This window comes from Lissotriton helveticus, chromosome 11 (genome assembly GCF_964261635.1).
Source record: "Lissotriton helveticus chromosome 11, aLisHel1.1, whole genome shotgun sequence".
Classification (NCBI taxonomy): Eukaryota; Metazoa; Chordata; class Amphibia; order Caudata; family Salamandridae; genus Lissotriton; species Lissotriton helveticus.
The window spans coordinates 729661076-729683454 of record NC_136072.1 but is presented as its reverse complement, the minus strand read 5'-3'; the positions used below and the strand labels follow the sequence as shown (position 1 = coordinate 729683454).

Sequence of the window (22379 nt, the reverse complement as noted above, 5' to 3'; positions counted from 1 at the left end):
CAAAGAACCGCGGAAGTGGCGCACAGCCTATAAACAGCAAGTGCGAACACAAGGTATTACAGGCAATTATGCAAATAAAGTAGCGCACAAAGCGTAAAACCAGACTATAACAGTAGCGCAAAGGCAATAAGGAGTAAGAATAAATGCACTTAACTGGCTGCGAAGCAGCAAAGAAAGAGGAAGTTATTACCTCTGTGACCCTATTTATATTGTTGATGTACTCATGGGTATTGTAGTTTTCTTCTTTACTGTGTACTGATTGGCTGCTGTTTTTTGCCAGTAAAGAAATAGAGAAAGCATAATCGGAGCCTCCGTCCTGCCATAGAAATTATTTCTGTTTAGTCACTTTTTTTCTAACATAGATTAGTGTTGGTATCCTGAAGGAAAGTTGAACAAAGCAAATGGTATGTAGCTTGAAGAGTCGAGGTTGTATTAGCTGTATGACACACCTGTTTTATATCCATTTTACTTTTTATTTGTTATGTACTTTTTAACCGTGTGATTTTGTTTATGGTTTTAATTGACTAATAAACTAAACTACTACTAGGACCGGTTCAGTAGATTCCCTTGCTTTTATTTCTTTGGTGTGTATAAGTGTTACATAATTGATTTAGATACCTAGAGCATCAGCATGCTTAACGTTATTGTTCTAAAAAAGGAAATACATGTTTATTTACTACCATTTTCTTATTATGATTATGAATCTTCCAGAATTCAGTTTAATCACATTGTTTGCTTTAAAGGACAGAAACCCAAATGTCCAACTCGCGGATTTTTTTAACAAAACCACGTTCCTATGCATCCTCTTTGGAATCCAGATCAATCCAAGATGATGCTTACGATGCGGTGGGGAGCTGACGTCCTCTGTCTATGTCGATCACAAAAGCACACACTTCACCGCTTGGCCGCCCTGCCCGCTGGTACTTGTAGATGGATGCAGCACGCCCCCTTGATGCTTGTTGCCACGAGCTCGCGCTGATGAGACCCTGTTCGCGTGTCTGTATCCCCTCCCCCTGCCCATCAACACTATTTTCTATCCCACATACAGTTGGGGGGCGCTCGATATGCCTATCAGGAATGCCCCGCCCCCTGCATGCTAAAGCAGAGCTCCCGGCGTGGCCCCGCCCCCGCCTATCAAAACAGCTCCCTCAACGGTATGCAAATGAGGCGCTCCTAATATGGCCGTGGCCGCGCCCCCTCCTGGCTGCGGCTCATTCATGGGGAATAGCTGGCTTCCCGGCGGCCCAGAGTCCAGTGCAAGCAGCTACAGCGCCTGCAACAAGACAGCCTGCTCCAAGGGGCTCCCTACCTATCCACAGCTGCAGCGCACAGAGCAGGACCCTGCCTGCCAGGATGCAGACACCCACAGCTGGAGAATAACGCCCCCACCCCCCGGACAGCAGGGACTACAGACCCCCACAGCATCCAAGGACTCCACGTCTCCACTACACAACAAGGCGTCACAACACCACCCAGAGCACAACACCAGCCCACCAGAGCAAGGAAGTCACAACCAGCCACTCATCGCGACTCACACTGCAGTTGATGACTACGGTCGTTCCTGTTTTGAATTAGTTTTTTTAGGGGTGACTTTTTGCCTATGTGATTTTCGAGCTTTTTACCTACTTTTTTAGGGAGACTGTTCTGGTGGATTTTTTTTGTTAGACTTGTTTTTTTACATAAATGTTTGGGATCCAGGACACTCTGGGAAGAGGACCCCTTCTGAAAGAGAAGCCCCTGTCGGCTGAGATGGATTCAGTCCGCTCCTGGGTCCGGAACGTGGGGGTGGTGGATGGCATCGTAGCCGCACAGAGGTAAGCAGCTGGTGTCACTCTTCTGGGAAGAGTAATGCGTGCTGTGCGTGGGCTGAATGTGATGGAGGTCGGTCGGGTCACGTTTAAGGTGCACGCGACCTATACGTGGTGATTGCTTGGAAATGACTGGGGCGTTCTAGCACCACCTTTTATTGCCAAATGGAAGGTTATGCTCACATGACCCCTATTATGTCCAACGTGTTTGTGACATGCACTACTGGAAATGTCATCAATAGGTATCCATCCATCCATTCACATACGTGCACATGTTAAAGGGACATATTCTGTAGTTTAGAAAACTTCGAAGCGCTCCCTATGTGACATATAATAGAACTGTTTCGCAGCGACATAAAGTGATTAGCAGAGGATCACATCATTTGGCAAAGCGGGGTAGCCGGGATTAGAATCCCTGTTTGGCTGCAGGTGACTCTCCCTGGTATTAGCAGCCACATGGATTTCACTTGATCTATAGTTTTGAGCTCCATGTTAAAGTGTTTTAAATTTTAGAACTCTCTGACGCCCCCTTCATATAGTCGAAAAGGGAGGTATTCGGGTCTCGAAGAGGTGTAGGAGGGAATTGTAGGAAGAGATGAGTATTGCCCATGCCCAGTTGTAGGATCCAGTGCCTTGAAGGCAGTGGCAGCGGGTTCCGGCAGATTGGCGTGCAGTTTTTGGGACACTAAGCATCAGTGCAAACTTCCCCCGTGTTTAGATTTCTGGGGGAACAGCAGATTCGCAGCTCCAGCGACCCCCACTCATGTCAGTGCTGGGTGAGTGGCCAGGGAGGGCCGCTGGGAGACTGGGGTGGGAGGGGTGCGGTCATTCCTTTTAGGGATGCTGGCGGAGAGGCAGATGCTGCCAAGTCTGGGAACAAAAGGGCCGGAGCTGTTCACTTGTCAGAAAGGCATCTCCGCGCGGCCAGAGCTCTGTGCTGGAGCAATGGTGGGACGGAGCGATCAGTTTGGGGGTGTGACCCCCCCTCCCCCGTGCAGTGTGTGGGGTGGGTGCATTGTCTGGGAGAGTTTGGCAACAGGGCGGCCCCAGACCTGCGTGGAGTGCAGCGTCTCTAACGCAAGCGTGTCACAAACCCTCGTGCAAGCTAGGAAAACACCCCCACGCCGCAGGTCTGTCCCAACATGTAGCCATACTTAGGGTACAGAGGGCTCCTTGCATCCCAGGGCCACGGCGAGACGGCTCCTGCTGCACTATTGCCAGCTTCGCCCTTGGTTTCAGAGTGCTTGAGGGATGTGACCTCAGTGCTGTGTAGAGAGTAGGGTCCGTGGGGCTGTGACCTCAGTGCTGTGTGGAGAGTAGTGTCCGTGGGGCTGTGACCTCTATGCTGTGTGGGGAGCTGTGTCTGCAGGGATGTGAACTCAGTGCTGTGTAGAGAGTAGTGTCCGTGGGGCTGTGACCTCAGTGCTGTGTGGAGAGTAGTGTCTGTGGTTCTGTGACCTCAGTGCTGTGTGGGGGTTCGGTGTGTCTAAGGGTTACGGCCCCTGTACTGTTTGGCGTGCAGTATCCGCGGATAATAACTCCGAGTGCTGTTTGGAGTGTTGTTTCCGCGGGAATGTGACCTCCCAAAGCGCGTGGACTGCGATGTCAATCTGTAAAGCTGACCCTCCCAGTGCGGGTTGTGTTGCAGTGGCTGCGGGGATGTGACTTATCAGTGCTGTGGGTTGCTGTGGCTCAGTGTGTCCAGGGGTCACCGCTCCCGTTCTGTGAGTTGCAGTTTCTGCGAGGATGTGGCCTTTTGGTGCTGTATGGGGTGCAGTGCACCTGTGTGTCTAGGAGTCATCGCCCCAGTTCGGTGTGAGTTGCAGTGCCCGGTGCATCTAGGGGTGGTGGTCTCATTTCTGTGTGGGGTGCAGTGTCTGCGGGGATGTGACATTAGTGCTGTGTGGGGTGCAGTGTCTCTGTGTGTCTAGGTGTCATAGCCCCAGTTCGGTGTGAGTTGTGTCTTCGGGGATGTGACCTCTCCGGGACTTGTGGGTTGCAGTATCTCCCTGCACCTAGAGGTAATGTCTCAGGGCTGTGTGGGTTGCAGTGTGTGCGGGGATGTGACCTCTCAGGGTTGTGTGAGTTGGTGTCTGCAGGGTTGTGACCCCTCAGGGCTCTGTGTGGGTGGCATCTAGGCTCAGTGGTCACAGTTCTGTGTGAGTTGGTGTCTGCGGGGATGTGACCTCTCAGTGCTGTGTGGGTCGCAGTGGCTGCAGGGATGTGACCCCTCAGAGCCCTGTGTGGGTGGCATCTAGGGGCAGGGGTCGCAGTTCTGTGTGAGTTGGTGTCTGCAGGGTTGCGACCTCTCAGGGCTCTGTGTGGGTGGCATCTAGGGGCAGGGGTCGCAGTTCTGTGTGAGTTGGTGTCTGCAGGATGTGACCCCTCAGGGCTCTGTGTGAGTTGCATCTAGGGGCAGGGGTTGCAGTTCTGTGTGCGTTGGTGTCTGTGGGGATGTGACCTCTCACTGCTGTGTGGGTCGCAGTGTCTGCAGGGATGTGACCCCTCAGAGCCCTGTGTGGGTGGCATCTAGGGGCAAGGGTCGCAGTTCTGTGTGAGTTGGTGTCTGCAGGGTTTTGACCCCTCAGGGCTCTGTGTGAGTTGCATCTAGGGGCAGGGGTCGCAGTTCCGAGTGAGTTGGTGTCTGCAGGATGTGACCCCTCAGGGCCCTGTGTGGGTTGGTGTCTGCAGGGATGTGACCTCTCAGGATTGTGTGGGTGGCATCTAGGGGCAGTGGTCGCAGTTCTGTGTGAGCTGGTGTCTGCGGGGATGTGACCTCTCATGACTGTGTGGGTTGCAGTGTCTGCAGGGATGAGACCTCTCATGACTGTGTGGGTTGCAGTATCTGCAGGGATGTGACCCCTCAGGGCTGTGTGGGTTGCATCCAGGGGCAGTGTGGTCGCAGTTCTGTGTGAGTTGGTGTCTGCAGGGATGGGACCCCTCAGGCCCCTGTGGGTTTCAGTGTCTGTGTGTGAGGGTCACCGTCTCTGTTCTGTGTGAGTTGCAGTGTGTGCGAGGAAAATTACTCCATGTGCTGGTGTGTGGGGTGCAGTGTTTCAATTTGTCTGAGGGGACGTCCCAGTGTGAGAGTTGCAGTACCCGCTGGATTTGACCTCTCACTGTGGGTGGATTGCAGTGTCTCGGTGTAACATGGGTCTCAGTTCTGTGTGGGTTGCAGTCTCTTGAGTGCCTTAGGGTAGGCGTCTCTGTTCTGTGTGGGTTGCAGCGTCTCTGTGTGTCTCGGGTTCACAGTCCCAGTTCTGTGCGAGTTGCAGTGTCTGCGGGGATGTGACCTGTCAGTCCTGTGTGGGTTGCAGTGTCTCTGTGTGTCACTGCAGTTGTGTGCGAGTTGCAGTGTCTGCGGGGATGTGACCTGTCAGTCCTGTGTGGGTTGCAGTGTCTCTGTGTGTCACTGCAGTTGTGTGTGAGTTGCAGCGGCTGCGGGAATGTGACCCTTCAGTCCTGTGTGGGTTGTTGCAGTGCCCTGGTGCTTCTAGGAGCCCCCATTCCAGATCTGTGCCCGGGGGCATACTCGGTGCGCCCAAAGGTGTCCGTCTAAGTGCTGCATGTAGTGCAGTGCCCCAGGGTGCCTTGTGTCTTGACCACCACACCTGCGTGTGCGGATGTACGCCCTATGCATTGATTCAGTGGGAGTGCAGTGCGCTGTTCCTGCCACCTCGGGGCTGTGTACGGGGTTAAGGGCCGTAGACTGACTCGGTGTGTGTTTGGACACTGCCAGCGCTGCATGTGTGGTGGGAACATTCCACCCCACGGGCAGTACTGGGCAGCTGTAGAGAGCCCTCATAGCTGTGCATGCACTGGATCCGCCGGTGCAGTGAGCGCTGGCACGACGGGTTATGCTGGCTGGTTTCTTTTTGTTTTGTTTTGCAGTTTTATATATGCGAACTCGACCCGAAGGCAGTGGAGCGCTTTACATGAGAACCCGTTACATTACACAAGGACACATTCCCTTTTGGAAGGCACATGGGGATAAACTGATTTGCCCAGAATCACAGGATGGTGAGCCGACGCCAAGACTCGAACCTGGTTCTCCAGTTTCACGCTCGGCAGCTCTGGTCCTCACGCCACATGCTTGTGCTTTAAGGAGATTGTCTACCGCCGTGTTGTGTGCCTATTCTCTGTTTTGTACGGTTTTGTTGCAGACAGGGCTTCTGCGCCCCTAATGTTGTGTGCAGTCGCCACGGTGAGGAGCGGTGCATCAGGTGTGTTGTTGTGGTAGAAGGGGATCTGGGGACACAGTGTGGAGCAGTGGGTTGTAGAGTTAGTCTACGGAAGTGTGCTTGGGGGTGGTACTGTCCCTTAGTATATGGCAGAACACTCTGCGCAGGGTCCCGTCCTATAAATAATAAGGCACCCCATAGATTGGCAGAACTGTTCCGATCTCAGACACTCAAAATAAAACTCAGAATAAGTAGAGTTTCACTCTGAATAACTAAGATTTAGCGGCTCGTCGTTTTGTCAGTCAAAAAAGCTGGGAGACGGTGAATAAATGGGATTTGCGCAGGATCACAGTTTTGTGAAGCGGATAACTCACAACTACCGATTCTAAAGCCCAAAATTCCCCAAAAGAAAGATGAATCCAACATATTTATAACTCGCACCCCCCTTTTGACCACCGTAGAAGGTCAAAGCAATAATCCTTCACTTGTGTCAGTGTTGTAAAAAAAATACCACAGCCTTAAAATGAAATACATATTTCTATCTACTCGCAGTTTCATGAGCTGGAGCTTTCCGTACAATCCAAAAGGGATTTCCCCCCCCCCTAGAATCCGTTATACTCTGTTATAGCAAAAGGACAGGGCGCCGACTAGGAATACGCAAACGCGAGATGCGCGACTCCGAATTGTACCTATCATAGTTCTGCGTGCACCCAAAGTCACACCGTGAAAGTATAATGTGCTGATTAAACTCACAAAACCTCTGTCACCCCTCTCACCACACGCGCACTCGTGAAATGCCGGCCTCTAACTGCACAGTCTACCCAAAGCATGGGGCAAACTTTAAGAAACCTGGCGAGCGGAGGAGACACGTGTTACAAGAACTGGTGAAAACTGTGACACCTTGAATCCAATGAGTTTAGTTATAGAGACAATATGCATTCACCACCTATGCACGCACTTAGGAGTTCTATATAGCCCCGCCCTATACTCATGAGACAGAATCGGCACTAGCGCCGCTGTAAGTTGTTGGATACAGAAAAATATGTTTGCAGAGGCCGCTTCTGACATTTGTGCAAGGAATAAAACGCCATAAAGTTTTCGTCCGTGTTTCAGAGAACTTCCGTTTTTAGTCTTTGTATGTAAACAGTCAAAGACGTCAACATTATTTATTTTAGTTAATTAAAACCATAATATTGTAAGTAAACAGTATAATGCAAAGAAGTCACATATGCATGTGGGATGTACAAATACACAATATACATACTTCTTGTACACTGCCACCATAGTTCAAACATGTCCCACAGACAGATCGATCGATATCTAACTTTTTAGCCCCGCAGTAACGACACAGAAGGATGGACTGAGTGATACAGAAGGAGTGATATAGCACCACGAGGCCATGCATGCCGCTGAATGGGCGCTACACAAGTGTCAACAGAATAACAAACCGTGTCATCCCATTTCTCTTGCTGCTGTGGTGCATGAATCCTCCCTAACCGCAATCAGCTGATCTGATGGAAGTGTCTGCCACGATGAGCGACAGTCAGTAACAACCCTGGGGTTTCCGGTGGCATTTCCCCCTAAAATAGGAAACTTCACCAGTGAGGCGCTTTGAGTGTGTCACGGGACTTGGCGCTAGGACCCGTGCCCCGTTAAGCGAGGACAGCCGTGCAGAGATGACATGTCTGGTTCCGGTGTCCCTGCTTCGGGGCAAGGACACAAAGTCCACGTGTGCAGGGGGCGCGCGGGCCCAAACACAGCGACAGCCCTTCCGTTTGCGGAGAATTTAAAATAAATATTAACACAAGTCCTGTCTGCAGAACACGGAAGCGACTGAGTCGTTTCTTTTTGTGCCATTTCTATATTTCCGTGAATTTTCACGTATGCATTCATTCATCCATTTTGTCTGCCTATAGCTACCCCTCAAGCTGTTTCTTTCCATGTTGAAAAACACGTTTTTTAACAAATTATAAAACTACGTGTATTATTTAGAATGTGTCGGCTTATCTTTTAATCGAATAAATACATGTATTGTCTATCTATAAAAAAAAATCGAAGCATTCTCTAAGCAGCCGGTGGACTGTCTCAAAGCCCTCCTCAGAGTTGTGCGTTTGTCGGAGCGTTTTACAGACCCGACACGAGATTTATAAACAAGCCCCCACTGCGCGTGCGAATCTATAAATGTTCCGATCATTCGTATTTAATATTATTCTATTTAAATATAGGGTGGCTCGCTCAATCAGTGTCGAGTTGTTATTTTCTCAAGCTGGCGCCGCGCTGACGCCACTTTTGTAAATTACCGTTAAAGATGTATTTGCCGAGTTCGAGTTAAAGGGTCTCAAAATCAATCATACAAAAATGCCCCGGTCTTCTTTACAAAGTGTTCGTCTTCAAACCAGCGCGATTGATCTAAGGTATTAAGAGAGTACAGGAATAAATGTACTCAAACACACACACACATACATATATGTAGAGAGAGAGAGAGGACGTGAAACAGATACACATATGTATTTTATTGTACATACACACATGCACTTTAACTTTACATCAGTGACAGTACTTTCTCAAAATGCAAAATCTCCACTTTTTAATCAGAAAGTGTGTGTGTATATATATATATTATATATATTGTATGCATACTTATATTATATTTATACTTATATTGTGTATGTGTATACATATATATATATATATATATATATATATATATATATATATATATATATATATATATATATATATATACACACTTATATTCTGCGTGTGACTATACACACAGATTTGAGGAGCGTAATATACTACTTATTACCATTGATTATTGATGAATGCGGGGAGGGCCAAAACTAACCGAAAGGCTTCAGGGGTAGTGACGCTCCTTCCTTCCTCAACAACGGCAATAAATAGCTTTTTAAATTCTGTTCAATTAATATTTAGTATTTCACATTATTTCACTTTACTAAAAGACTGAGGTTGCCTTATAATCATTAGGAGACGTTTTTCCCTGTGTGCAATAATTGTAATATGGAATGTGTGAGGCAGTATACAGTGTGTCCTTTGCAGCATAGTAATACATATGGGTTTATTAGTACTCTTCCTCGAAATAACATGTGCCAATGTGTCATATGTATTTCCACTGCCATGGCGCGCGCGTCTGTGTGTGTGTGTGTGTGTGTGTAAAATGCAATCAATAATACACAAACCTTTCTTCAGAAAAGTTGTCTTACTTTTCTTGTCAGACAAGTGGTGGTGGAAGGATAATATATCAGTATTTGCGTGAGTGCTTCCAAACAGATGCGCTCGCGCAGAGGCGCGCGGGCCCCCACGTGCAGAGCTCGTGCGCCTGGGACTGATTTCCAAATTCCGCTCAGTGACAACATTTACAGGTGACCTCGGCTCAGCATGTCCGGCCGGGGCGGCGGCTCTCCCACTGAACCTCACTGAGGCGCCGTGTGACCTTGTCACAGTTTGTGACCCGGCGGGCGCGTGTCTGCAGAGGTGTATCGAGCACAGTAGCTTTCTTTTAATGCTCTGCCAGGCTCTTGAGGACTCTTCGGAGCCCAGTTTCAGGGGTGCCCGGACACATATTCCAGTGTCTTAGTGCACGCGCCCTGGTGCATGCACCTTTCGGGGTCCATCAGGTAGCCATGCAGGGAGGGGGGAGGGGGGGGCAGACAGAATTATTCAGGGGTACACCTATCATGGAGACGCACGCGCGCGCGTGCACGCTAACGAAACCCTCCCTCCCGGTGGGTGTTTGGAAGAGAATATTCAACACTTCGAGGGGGTGTTTGGATACGCACGTATTTATTTTATAAAGGTCGCATATAAAGTTTTATGGAGGTGTGTAGGCAAGGGACCGTATTTAAAAGAAAACGTTTACCACTCTCACAGATGACCCTGTTTAGGGCCGTATTTATTTGCTACATATACATATTTGGAAGTCATTATATTTACATTCGTAATGATCTACATACGAGGTGTGTATATGTAATTGTTCCAAATCTTGGTACTCGCTCTGATGTGTACTGAACAGACATTTTGGCCTTGGCAGGCAGCGTTAATGTTTGTAAGTGCACACACAGACTGTGTGTACCGGCTGATAGCTCTGTTTTTAAATCTATATATTATATCAAATCTGTACTCGCAGCTAAGTTATAAAACGCAAAGGCCATTTGTCCCCGCCCACCCTCGCTTCAAGAGATGGAGATTATATTAATAAGTGTATGGATAGGAGAGAACCCCTGCATTAACATGCATATAGTATATAGCGGGTACTCCAAGGCGTATCCATCCATCAGTGTACGTGTGTGATGGCTCTGTGGATATGTATTAATCTGAGAAAGTGTGGAACCTCACAAAAAGGCAGAGGCCTCGTTGGGGCGCTCAGAAAAGCAGATAGGACGACACAACTGTGTGTATATATGTATGGTTTGTGAGGTGTACCCCAATATCTATCACTTTTGGAGGGGTGTGGTAAGGGTGTATATAGTGGGAACTCAACCCGAAGGTATCAGAGCGCTTTACATGAGCACCAGTTGCATTACAGACTGACACATTCATTTTTGTTCGGCACTGGGAGATTAAGTAATTTGCCCAGAATCACAGGGTGGTGAGAGTCCCTGCCAAGACTTGAACCTGGTTCCCAGCTTCCATGTCTACCCCATAGCCATTAGGCCACATCCTCTCCCCTATTTTTTCTCTATCTATCTATCTATCTATCTATCTATCTATCTATCTATCTATCTATCTATCTATCTATCTATCTATCTATCTATCTATCTATCTATCTATCTATCTATCTATCTATCAGGCACAGCAAGGCTATACAGTTAGTTGCCGGTCTTCTGTCGATGGATTGTTACCATAGCTTACTTGGCATGGGTGGGTTGAGACAGTGTTTGAGAGTTGTCAGATGAATTGCACATATACGTATTTCTGTATTTACGTGCATAGAACGCATTATATAGCCTGTGCAACAAGTCTATGCGTCTGTCGGAGGTACATCACTGCTCATGTGTACTTAGCAGGGGTGGCAGAACGCCCCCAGCCACCGACAAGAAGAGTATTTATGAGAGCACAGATTGTGGGCACGGATCACTGCCCCTTTGTTTACAGTTAAATATAGTGCATAAAATCAATCCATCCATGGATAACTTCCAACCCTCCGTCCGTCCGTCCGTCCGTCCGTCCATACATCCATCCCTCCCTTCCTCCCTTCCTCCCTCCGTCCATCCATCCATCGTGCATCCCGGGGAGTGCTCTGGCGGAGGAGGCAGGGACCCCTGCAGACAGAGGCAGTATTTGCGAGCGCACAGATGGGGTGCACAGATGCAGCGCCTCAAGTCAAGTTCCTCCCAACCGAAGTGACAGTAAATTACTCCGAGGCAGGCTGTGGCTGTTAATGCCCTTCTCTCTGAAGGTTTAATTGATAGAAAAATGACACCGCTTACGGCCCGGGCGTCCTAATGTTCAAAAGCTTTCTTAGCAAAATGAAACAACATAAAAACGGAGGAAGGTCACCGCGACGCCGCTTTTTAACTCTGCGAAAAGCCTTTTCCTGCGCTCTTTGTAAAACGCTGCAAGTGCGTTCCAGATGCATACATTATAGTACCCAAGCCACAAAGTTGCTTTATTATAGGAATCCGAACGCACACATTCACATTATACTGAAAACAGGGTGTCTGAGAAAATTCAGTCGGCTACGTTTATGTATTTATCTATATGTGTATGTATAGACATGGATGTAATAATGTGTTTCTGATTTGTGCCGAGTACATGTCGACGTCTTGACGTATGCAAGATAGGCAGACATGCTTTCCGGACTCCTTTAATGCTTCGCACTGAGTTGTTGTGTACGTCTGTCGGAGGTGTGATGTACACGCCCTTATATTGTGCAATGCACTTGTGTGAGGTGTGTGCTGTGGACGTCTGTAGGATATGTCATGCACGTGTCTGTAGAGCGTGTGATGTAATAATGTAGGTGTACATGTGTAAAGGACGCATGATTTACTTGATTGGAGGTCATGGGTTAAGTATACATGCCGGTGATATTTGTGTCATGTGCACGTCCACGGTCTGTACAGTGTCCTTAGGCAGAATGTTACTATTTTAAAACTTGTTCGTATTTTCTGTCTTCTAAAATATATATCACCTCAATGTCTGTCGTGAGTCAACTAAAGTTATCTTTGTAACACCTTTTCGTCCTCTTGTGTGTTGTCAGTTGTTGGTGTGCATCGGTTTCTCGGTGTCCGCTCGATGGTTTTCCTCCCTCATCATCCCTGGCTCCGACTATATCAGGGCCTTATTCACCTCTTAAAGCCAAGCCTCAGGCACTCTGCCCGGCAGGATCAATGCCCTCTTCCTTACACTGTGTGCGTGTGTGTGTGTGTGTGGGGTGGGGGGGGGGGTTGTTTCTCCTGTTAGACCCTGGTCATACCTCTCTATCAGGCCCCGGTCTCTCTCTCCCTCTCCCTCTCTCTGGGTCTCTCTTTCTCTTCTTCCTTCTCTCTCTCTCTTTCTCTCTGGGTCTCGCTTCCTCTCTCTCTTTCCCTCTCTCTCTCTCTCTCTCCCTCCCATCCTCGCTCTGTCACATCAGTGGCTTCTCTCTGCCAGGCCTACGTCTCCTATACTTGCAGCTCCCCTTCCTCTACTTTGGCGCATGTCTCCTTCTATGCCTGACATCTTTCTTGCAAGGGGTTGTTTACCTGTCGCTGGCAGGATCTCTTTCCTGTTCCATACTCTGTCAGGTGATTCCTCCGCCTCTCTGTCGGATTGATCCATGTTTCCCTCTGTCGGGATTGGTTACTCGGTCTCACTGTCTGTCAGACCTCTGTCGGAGCTCTGCGCCCTCTCTATCAGGCCATCTTGCCGCTATCGGCCAACCGATGTTCCCTCTTCCGGTCCTGTTTCTCACTGTCTGTCAGCCACGCGAGTTACTCTGTGGGAGGTCACCTGTCCGTCTCTGACACCCCCTTCCCTGTCAGGGGCTGGTCTCTGATCCCAAACCTCTGAGGCGTGTGCTCCCCTCTTTCTTCCTGGAACAGCCAGACCAGTATCTCCTGTCAGTCCTCTGCCCACGTGTCTGCCAGTTCTGTTCTTCTTCCCAGGGGAAGCCTTGGGTCCCCGCTCTATATACCGGACCCTTGTTCCCTTCTCTGCCAGGGAGTGTCCCCTTCGGCCCTGGTCTCTTTTCTGTCCCTGTCAGGCCACCGTCTGCATTTCTGCCTGGCCTCGTTGTTCGGTCCAACGCAGGCTCTGCCCCCCTCTCTTTTTACCAGGCCCATTTTTACCCGTGTCATACTCAGGTCAACTTCTCTGTCTGCCAGGCCTTAGCCCCCATCCTATAAAACGCTTTTTACGTCTCTCTAACGTCTTGGTACCCCTTTGTCAGACACCAGAACTCCTCTTTCTTCTAGGTCCCCAGTATGAGGCACGGGCCCTTCGGCAATCCTTTGATTCTCTCCACCTACAGGGCCTTCTTTCTACTTCTCACTCTCTGCCAGGCCCGTGATCCAGTCTCTCTCTCTCTCTGGCCCCTTCCACCTTCATCCCCGGGCTGGCCTTGCCGTGTCCTAACCACCCCAGCCTCCCCAACTTTTTGAACTATCTGTATGAGGCCCTTACCCTTATCCTGTCAATCAGGCGTGCCTCTCTCCCTGCCAGGCCCTGCTTCCTGTTTCTGACTCTTATCTTGCCTCTGTTCTGTCCCTGAAAGAAGGTCCCAGCCCTGGGACCTTCTTTCAGTCGGCCACTTCCTTGTCAAGCCCTCTTCCGATCTCTCATTTCATACCAGACCACTGCAGCCTTCTCTTTCAGGACCCTTCCCCTTTACTCAGTCTCAGTTCTCCCTCTTGCTCTGTCAGAGCCTGATGTTTCACTCTTCGGCAGTCTCTGGCTCGTCTCTTCCTGACAAACCTTCTTTCCACATCTCTCTGTCTCCTGATCTTCCCTCAGTGCCTATTTCTAATCTCTCTCTTTGTCGGGCCCTGTTTTCTCTGTCAGTCCCGCTCGAATTCTTCTCTCTCTTGGGCCCAGTTCCAATCTCTGTGTGTCAGATTTGTATGTCTCTCGGTCTGCCTGGGTGAGCTCTCTGACTGCTGCAGGTCTGCTCTCTCTTTAGGCCTTGGTCCTCCTCTCTCTGTCGGGCCCTAGTTTCCCTCAGTCAGACTCCATGTTCAATGTCTCCTCTTTCTCCCTGTCTGTCCTTCAGTTCTCTGTCTCCTTTGGGCTCTGGATGAGCTGTGTGAGGCCCTGATTCCACTCTCACGCTTTGCTCTCGCTTCTTCTCACTTTGTCAGATCCTTGTTTCTTCCTCCTAAAGGCCTTCCCCTGACAGAACCCAATCTCTCTCTTTCAAGCTTAAGAACCTTTATCTCTGTCGAACCCTGGATTAGTTCTCTGGGCCCTGATTCCGCGACAGACAGATAGAGACCCATTAGAGAGAAATAGAGAGAGAGAGAGTGAGTGAGATGGGTGTAACTCACAGTGAGTGGGGCAACAATGCCCTACCCCTCTGTCCCTGTCCTCCCTCGGGCTAGACTCTCACTCTTTCTCGCTCTGGGGTTAACTCTACTTTCTGTTTATGCTCTACACTGACTCGTTGTACTCTGCTGTCACTCAGCACAGCTGTGGGCATTGCCTCAGCCCCCCACCGAGCTATAGGGCTTGACGCTCTCTGCTCTGTATTCACTCTGTACTCATTCTCAGCAGGGCTGTACGCACTCTCCTGGCTCTAACTCACCCTCAAAGGTGCTCGCTTTGTGTATGTACTTTGGCAGTTCTCTCTGCACACCCGGTGTGGGGGTTGTACTCCCTTTCTACGCTCCGCACTGTGTCCTTCCACTTTCAGCTGTGCTCTTTTGTGGATTTAAAAATACCCTGTGACAACTCTCTATGTGTGCTCTGCTGCTCACTGTCTGTCCTGTGTGCCCACTTCAACTGCCTGTGCTCCCTCGAAACGCTTGCTTTGTGCTCCTTCTGTATGCCTGTTGCGTTTTCATCCGTCACTCTGTCTCTACTGTCGGTCCTCAGCCTTGTCTTCACCTGCTCTGTTCCCTCTCTGTGCTCACTGCTTGTCTCTTCCTTCCACAGCGGAGTGGCCCTCTCCAGAGCTCACTTCGAGAAGCAGCCCCCCTCCAACCTCAGGAAATCCAACTTCTTCCACTTCGTGCTCGCGCTGTACGACCGCCAGGGGCAGCCGGTGGAGATCGAGCGGACGTCCTTCGTCGACTTCGTGGAGAACGACAAGGTGAGCGCGCGCCGCTGGCGCAGGCGTGGAGGGGCGTGGCCTACGCCGGCCACCGCCGCGTGCAACTAGAGCGGCGCGAGGCCTGCCAACGGCTGAACTGCGTCACAGACGCCAGAGGCCAGCACTGAGGTCTGCAGGGCGCTAGGTACCCTCACCCCCCCCTTGCTCACTGCACACTGAGAGGGGCACCCCTGGGCTGCGTGGGGCCTGCAGGGCGCTGTGTACCCTCAGCTCCCCTCACTCACTGCACACTGAGATGGGCACCTCTGGGCTGCATGGGGCCTGCAGAACGCCATGTAGCCTCAGCGCCCCTCGCTCACTGCACACTGAGAGGGGCACCCCTGGGCTTCATGGGGCGTGCAGGACGCTGTGTACCCTTAGCGCCCCTCACTCACTGCACACTGAGAGGGGCACCCCTGGGCTGCGTGGGGCCTGCAGCACCCAGCCCTCGCTCACTGTACACTGAGAGGGGCACACCTCTGGACTGCATGGGTCAGAATGTGCGAGTATTTAATGGGAATACAATTTGTCAACTTTTTGAGTGAAAATAAACACTTAGAGATACGAGGTTTTGCCAGTACTCAGTAGTAAGATGAACATAATGTTTTTTACTGTCCTTTATGTAACTAATTGCAATGATTTTAAGTAACTGTGCAATAAAAACTGTCTTATTACTTGTACTCAGTGCCTCCAGGATGATATTTAATCAGTACTGATGCCTGGAAAAAGATAGTTTTTATTATTATTATGATTTCTGTTAGCGAATTCGTAGGCCCCTCAGAGCTTTCAGGGAATTACAGTAATAACCACATACTTAACATTTGCTCTTAGTACTCCCAAATACTTAAGTACTTGGACAGATGACGTATATTTAGCATTCACTGTCACTCAGTACACAGAAGCACGAGAGTTGGCCAGTGTGCACATGCATTTAACAATTATGGGAGGTGTGAAAACGAAACCTCACAGGGGCCCACTCTCTGGAGAAGTTTGATGAGGCCTGACCTACTCACTACCTGCTTGGGGACGGCATTGGCCAAGTGCTCACAGGTGCTTAGTTCTTAAAGGAACGTGATCGTTTGGAAATCCTGGGAAGTCAGTGCCAGGAGGTTACTAGACTGAGTATGTACTCACCATTACTACTCAGTCACTCCTAAGAAGGGAAAAGAGATTCAATTACTCAATATTTCATTTGATCAATCACAGTTTTTAGAATGTGGATTCAAACATAATGCACTTTATTACCATACACCAGGGGTCTCATTAATTTCACCATTGTCGCTATTATTTGTCACCATTGTCAGTAGCTGTCGGGCCTGTCTCTTGCTATATTAAGGCAATTACACCCACATTAATTAATCTTTTCTAATACCAACAGCACATACAAAGCAGAGACCTTATAGTTTTGAAAAGTGATCTTTGTACAACCCCTAAATCCATCAGACACCTGGGCAAAAAAACACAAGATTTGTATTTAATGTCCTCGCTAAACATTTATAAACATTTATAAAATGCATCTATGAAACAGATCATTTAATGTGTGATGCTTTTGAAATGTAAGATAGTCCCTCATACATGGCAATGCAACTACTCGGTGAGAGGCAGAATGACAAACCAAATCACCAATAGCATGCCGTGAGACAGTAATACTTCTCCAGATGGGGGCAATAACCCACTTTGTGTAAATTGTATACAATTGTTATCAATAGGCACTGCACACTTCTGCAGTGTCAAGCCAGACCTAAAATGACTCAAGACTGCAAGTATTCCAAAGATACCTAGATGAGCCAACAGACCTCTGCTTTGGAACATCTGCAAAAACCTCATAGTCTGCCTGAAACGTTTGCTATAAACTGATGTATTCTTCTCATCCCCAGGAGCAGCCCAACGAGAAAACCAATAATGGCACTCACTACAAGTTGCAACTCCTGTATAGCAATGGTGAGTGCATGTTCATGCGTGTGTGTTATCTGAGTGTGAGTGGTTACAGGCAACGTATTAGGCAGAATAAACTGGACAAACCAGAACTTACTTTTTGTCAGTGTGGCTGGTGGAGGGCAGTGGCACTCATTTTTAGGACCGTGACTATTTTTTCATCATTATTTTGATCCAGAGCAAGAGAGAGGTTTTCAGTAAAGTGAGAAAGAAGGAGACAGAAAAAGATAGGAAAACTGACAAAGTGAGAAGCAGAGATGAAAGGAACGTGCATGAGGGAGATAAAGAGACACAAAGTCTCAAGTGTGGAAGAATGAGGCATGAGGTGGAATCAAGAGTAGGTATCCTTGGCACTCAGTAACACTGAATCTCGGCTGCACCGGAGCTGCATTTGTATATGTGTTATGGGGCTCTCTTCCAGTCAACAATCTGATAATGTGTCTCTCCTTCTTTTTCCTTCCCTCAGGTGTCAGAACTGAACAGGACCTCTTTGTCAGGCTTATCGATTCAGTCACAAAACAGGTACAGAGCGCTCTTCAATGGGACTTCTTACTGGGTTTAGGGACCTTCTTGATCACCAGGATCAGAGTTTAGTCCAGTAGTGCACTTCACATTTCAAGGATAGTTAGGGGAACTTGATCTCTGTGCATATCCTGTTTGCCCTTCCCATAATAATGCCGCAAACACAGGATTTAATAGGAATGCATGGCTGATTTATAAAAGAATGGATTAACTTGAAACTTATATATGGATTAATGTGTCATGAAAGTCGTATACCAGGAATTGATGAGGCTCCTTTGGAGAATGTGTTGTGGGGCCACTGAATATCCCATGCCACAGATATTCATAGTCCTGAGGTTGAATAAGCCCCCTGAATGGTGAGAGACCCCTGCATTGCTGGGGCTGCAGGCATCTGCATTACATCACTGGTCACGCCTCTATAAGCAGTCTTCCTGTGGTGCCAGTCAAGGGCACATCAATCGCAGCCAAACACCTTTCCCCTCCACCTCTGGCAATCTCCCACATTACCCCAGTTCAGGAAGGACCTCAAGACCTGGCTTTTTGAGTAACCCCATCACTCAAAAGAGCCCCCCTCCCCCAATCGCCTTGAGACCCTCACGGGTGAGTAGTTGCCATTTACCAACCCTGATTGAATCAATGTCACCTCATACCTCCTTGCTTTTATGCAAGATCCTGAATCAGAAACATGTCACAACCTCAACATAAATGCAGCAACTGACCACTACAGTAACATGCCCACTGGCTCGACCATGCTACCGGTACTGATCAGACCAGTATTGATGGTGAAAATGGCTGAAGGGGTGTAACTATTGAAAGCTACCATTTCCTCTACATTTAGAGGGTGGCATGAGAAATTGGGGAATAACAGGAGAAGACAATGGTGCCACTGGTCATTCAAGGGGTCTTCTTTGTCTGCAAAAGGCTCCCAGAACGTTTTCCAATTATTACTTTGAAGTGTGTTGCTACTGTCACACTTTGCCATAGTTTCTGCAAATATGTGTGCTAGTACTCAGGCTTTAAGTGGGATGAAAAAACTGGGGGGGGTCTGTCAAGGGCACGTGGCCAATGTAATTAAGGGCGTGGCTTAAAACACGTACACTAAAAGTTTGTGCTTAGCATAGTGTGCCGCCCAACTGGTATTTAGTTGTTTTTGTCATTGCATCCAGATATATGATGCAATAAGTAACATCATACTTACAAGTCAGGACTATTGGCTTTGTTAATGGTTGTTAGTTGCATAAGATAAATAAGCAGCAACTGTCTGCTAGACTACCGACTTTGGTACTGGAGACCAGTGTTCGAGCCTCGGGGTCGCGTCCACATCCTGTGATTCTGGGCAAATCACTTAATCTCCCCGTGCCTCAATGTGTAATGTAAATACGGTGCTTTTGTAAAGCGCTCCAATACCTTCGGGTGGATTTCGCGCTATATAAATATGCAAAAAAAAAAATAATCTTAATAATATTGAAAAAGCTTCCAGATAAAGCCCTTGTGACGCCACGACAATGTTGCTGCTCCTTAGCTCCGAAAAGAGAAGAGACATCCAGAGAGAAAATGACTCTCTTTAAAGGATTTCTCTTCCCCTATAACACTCGAAAAAAATGGACCTCCTGTGCCCCAGCACAAAACAGAGCCCGATAGAGACCCGTTTCGAGTCCTCCTTAAAAAAACTGCCGGTGCTCAGACCCGGGGAGACCCGGCCCACTAAAAGCCCTGCTCGTACTGAATAGAAACTATGTCATGTAAACCCATTAAAAGCCATTTTTAACAGTCTGCACCATTAAGGGCAATGCTCCCTTATGATCCCACATGACTATTAACTCACCTTATTTTCGAACTTCAGTACTAGTATTTTGGAGCGAGAGAGAGATGAAGTAATGACAAGCCAGCGTAAGGAGAAATCGTGGTAGTGGTCATCGTCAACTCATATAAGGGTGTTGAGGGAGTGGCGGTTTACACAAAATCCTTCCTTATCACTTCTCAGAGAAGCTTCTTTATCATCATAATGCCATGTATCAAGCTCCATTTTCTATGTTCTAGTTGTATAATTATTAATGTATACAGCATATAATTGCATATTTTAACCTAGGTTTTTTTACTTACACTTTCACAGCCCATTACCTACGAGGGGCAGAACAAGAATCCAGAAATGTGTAGGGTATTACTTACCCACGAGGTCATGTGCAGGTAAGAACCGTCATGGTACATACTATGTGTTATACATCTTTTTGGACCCCCCAGAGAACATAATATGTCTCACAGACGTTGTAAAATGCCCTCAGAGTACATACTAGGCCCGGTGTATGTGGTAAGCACCCTCAGAGAACACACTATGACTGATATATATATTTTAAGAACTTCTATCCTTTTAGTACCCACAGAGTACATGCTGTGTCTGTTACATACACTGTAAGAACCCTTCAAGTACATACTATGTCTGCTATATGTTGTAAGAAACCTGCTAGTGAATCCTATCTCGGTTATATGCTCTAAGAATCCTCAGAGTAAACACTATATCTGATATTGGCTGTAAATACCTATCCTGAAATATTCCACAAAACCCCCAGACTACATGCTATATCTGAAATATCACATAAGATCTCTCAGGGTACATACAATTTCTGATACATGTTGTGAAAACCCTCAGACTGCATACTCCATCTGATGTATGTTGGAGGAACCCTCCGAGTATACACTGTGTCTTTTATATGTTGTAAAAATCCTCAGGGTGAGATCTATGCCTGATATAATATCCTGTAAGACCCCTCAGAGACCATACTATATCTCTCATTTCCTGTAAGATCTCTCTGGGTACATACTATGCCTGATATATAGTGTAAAAACCATCGGTGTACATACTCCCTCTGTTGTATGCCGTAGGACCCCTCCGAGTATACACAGTGTCTTGTATATGATGTAGTAGTCCTCATTGCGAGTACTATGTCTGATATAATATTCTGTAAGACCCCTCAGATGGCATACTATATCGGATATATCCTGTAAGAACTCTCAGGGCACATACTATGTCTGAGGTATGCTGAAATTCCCAGAGTACACACTTATGGTGTATGTTGTAGGAACCCTGAGGGTGAGTACTTTGTCTGGCCCTAGGAAAACCCTCCGAGAACATACTATATAGATGAGGCTTTTAATGGATTTTGTTTCTCAGACACTTTTCCAGTTATTGAAGGTTTGTTTATGGCCAGTCATTAACTGAACCATATATAAGGATGAATGGATTATTTGTATAGCGCTGACGCTAACTTACGAACCGCTTAAGCCCACTCACCCATGCGCTCTGCCTTTGATTCCTCCACACATTAAGATTCAATGACACTCGCAGATGTCAATATTCACAAACGCAATCACGTTTCCTTTTCATCAGAATTGCCAGCAATAAAAACCCCGCGCGAAAAACGTCTAAACCCTGTGGAAAGTCTTGCTTTCTCTGCTGTACAAGCGATTTCTGAAATTCTATCTTGAGATTTTAAGCGTGTTCTCTGGCACACCTCTTCTGTGCTCAAAGCGTGTGCGACGCTTGCTTTCAGTCGCCTTTAGACAGCTTGATCTGCTTTTCGGCTTCGTAATTTGCATAACAGAATGCGGACGGGGCGGGAACAGTCAGCTGTCAACAAGTGTTTTAAAGCGCTCCCTGCAAGAGCGCTCTTGCAGAATGGAGACGAGCAGCTGGACTTTGGTGTAACTCCGCATTTAGTGTTTTTTTTTCGTGACAACGAATATCTTTTCCACATATAATGAAGTTTAAGCATATGTCCCACAGGTAGAAACCATGAATTGCCTTTTTGCGGATGTAGAAACCTTTAACAAACATAGGGAGACACACATTTCCCAAACTCGCGGTAGGATGCGAGAGTCAGTCGTTTTAAAAATGTTTGTGGTTTCCAGCGTCGGAGTCGGTTTAACTGTTTAGTGTGAAGCTCTGAACTTTCCGCCGCTGCCACGGGCAGAAAGCGCAGCTTTAAACTTCCACATTAAACTTCCACACCCGCCGCAAAACGAGGTCCTAAAGAGTACATTAAAGTGCAAAGCAGCGCCCGGGGGGAAACGGCCACTACAACGCGGCAGTTTCTACGCACACCATAACCACGCATGCATTACAACGCATGCGTGGTTACAACGAGAAGCCTTTACCACGCATACCTTTACTACGAAAAACGTAGTAAAGGCATGTGCGATAAAGTAAAAAAAAAAAGGGGGGGGGGACTTGGGGGGTCTCCCCCCAGCAAAAGAAAAGCGTGGGTTTAAAAAGAAAAAGACGAACCTGTTTGAGAAAAAAAAAAGTGAAGGAGATCGGCGTCTTAAGAGGTAACGGAAAAACACTTCCGCTTCCTCTTAATGACGTACAACGTCACCACGGAAAAACAAGGAGAGGAGAGGTAAGGATGAATAGATGGGTGTTCTAGCAGAGAGTTAAATAAAAAAAAGTACATTTTTAGGGTGAAAGTCCGTTAACATGAAAATACCATTTACATGCATATTTTAAAAACGAAAAGTATGCGTGTAAAAGGTATTTTCGTGGTAAAGGATGTGCGTGGTGACTGCATTCCGTTGTAACGCATGCGTGGTAAAGGCATGCGTTACAACGGAATTCGTTGTAAAATCATACAACCGCGCCCGGGACCGCGGACACCGAACACATGTGGGCGCGAGAGTCACCTCTTGAGA

General features: G+C 47.8%; 1 protein-coding gene across 3 annotated transcripts in view; it reads left to right on the top strand.

Annotated features, from left to right (window-relative positions):
- The first annotated feature begins 1445 nt into the window (after positions 1 to 1445).
- EBF2 (EBF transcription factor 2) overlaps positions 1446 to 22379 on the top strand; it is a 215674-nt gene continuing 194740 nt past the window's right edge. For all 3 annotated transcript variants that reach the window (XM_078666609.1, XM_078666607.1, XM_078666608.1), the window contains exons 1-5: positions 1446 to 1814; positions 15080 to 15236; positions 17114 to 17177; positions 17638 to 17693; positions 19807 to 19880. In XM_078666609.1, coding sequence (XP_078522735.1) covers positions 1684 to 1814; positions 15080 to 15236; positions 17114 to 17177; positions 17638 to 17693; positions 19807 to 19880 — 482 coding nt within the window. In that variant the 5' untranslated portion in view covers positions 1446 to 1683. The remainder of the gene's footprint in view (positions 1815 to 15079; positions 15237 to 17113; positions 17178 to 17637; positions 17694 to 19806; positions 19881 to 22379) is intronic.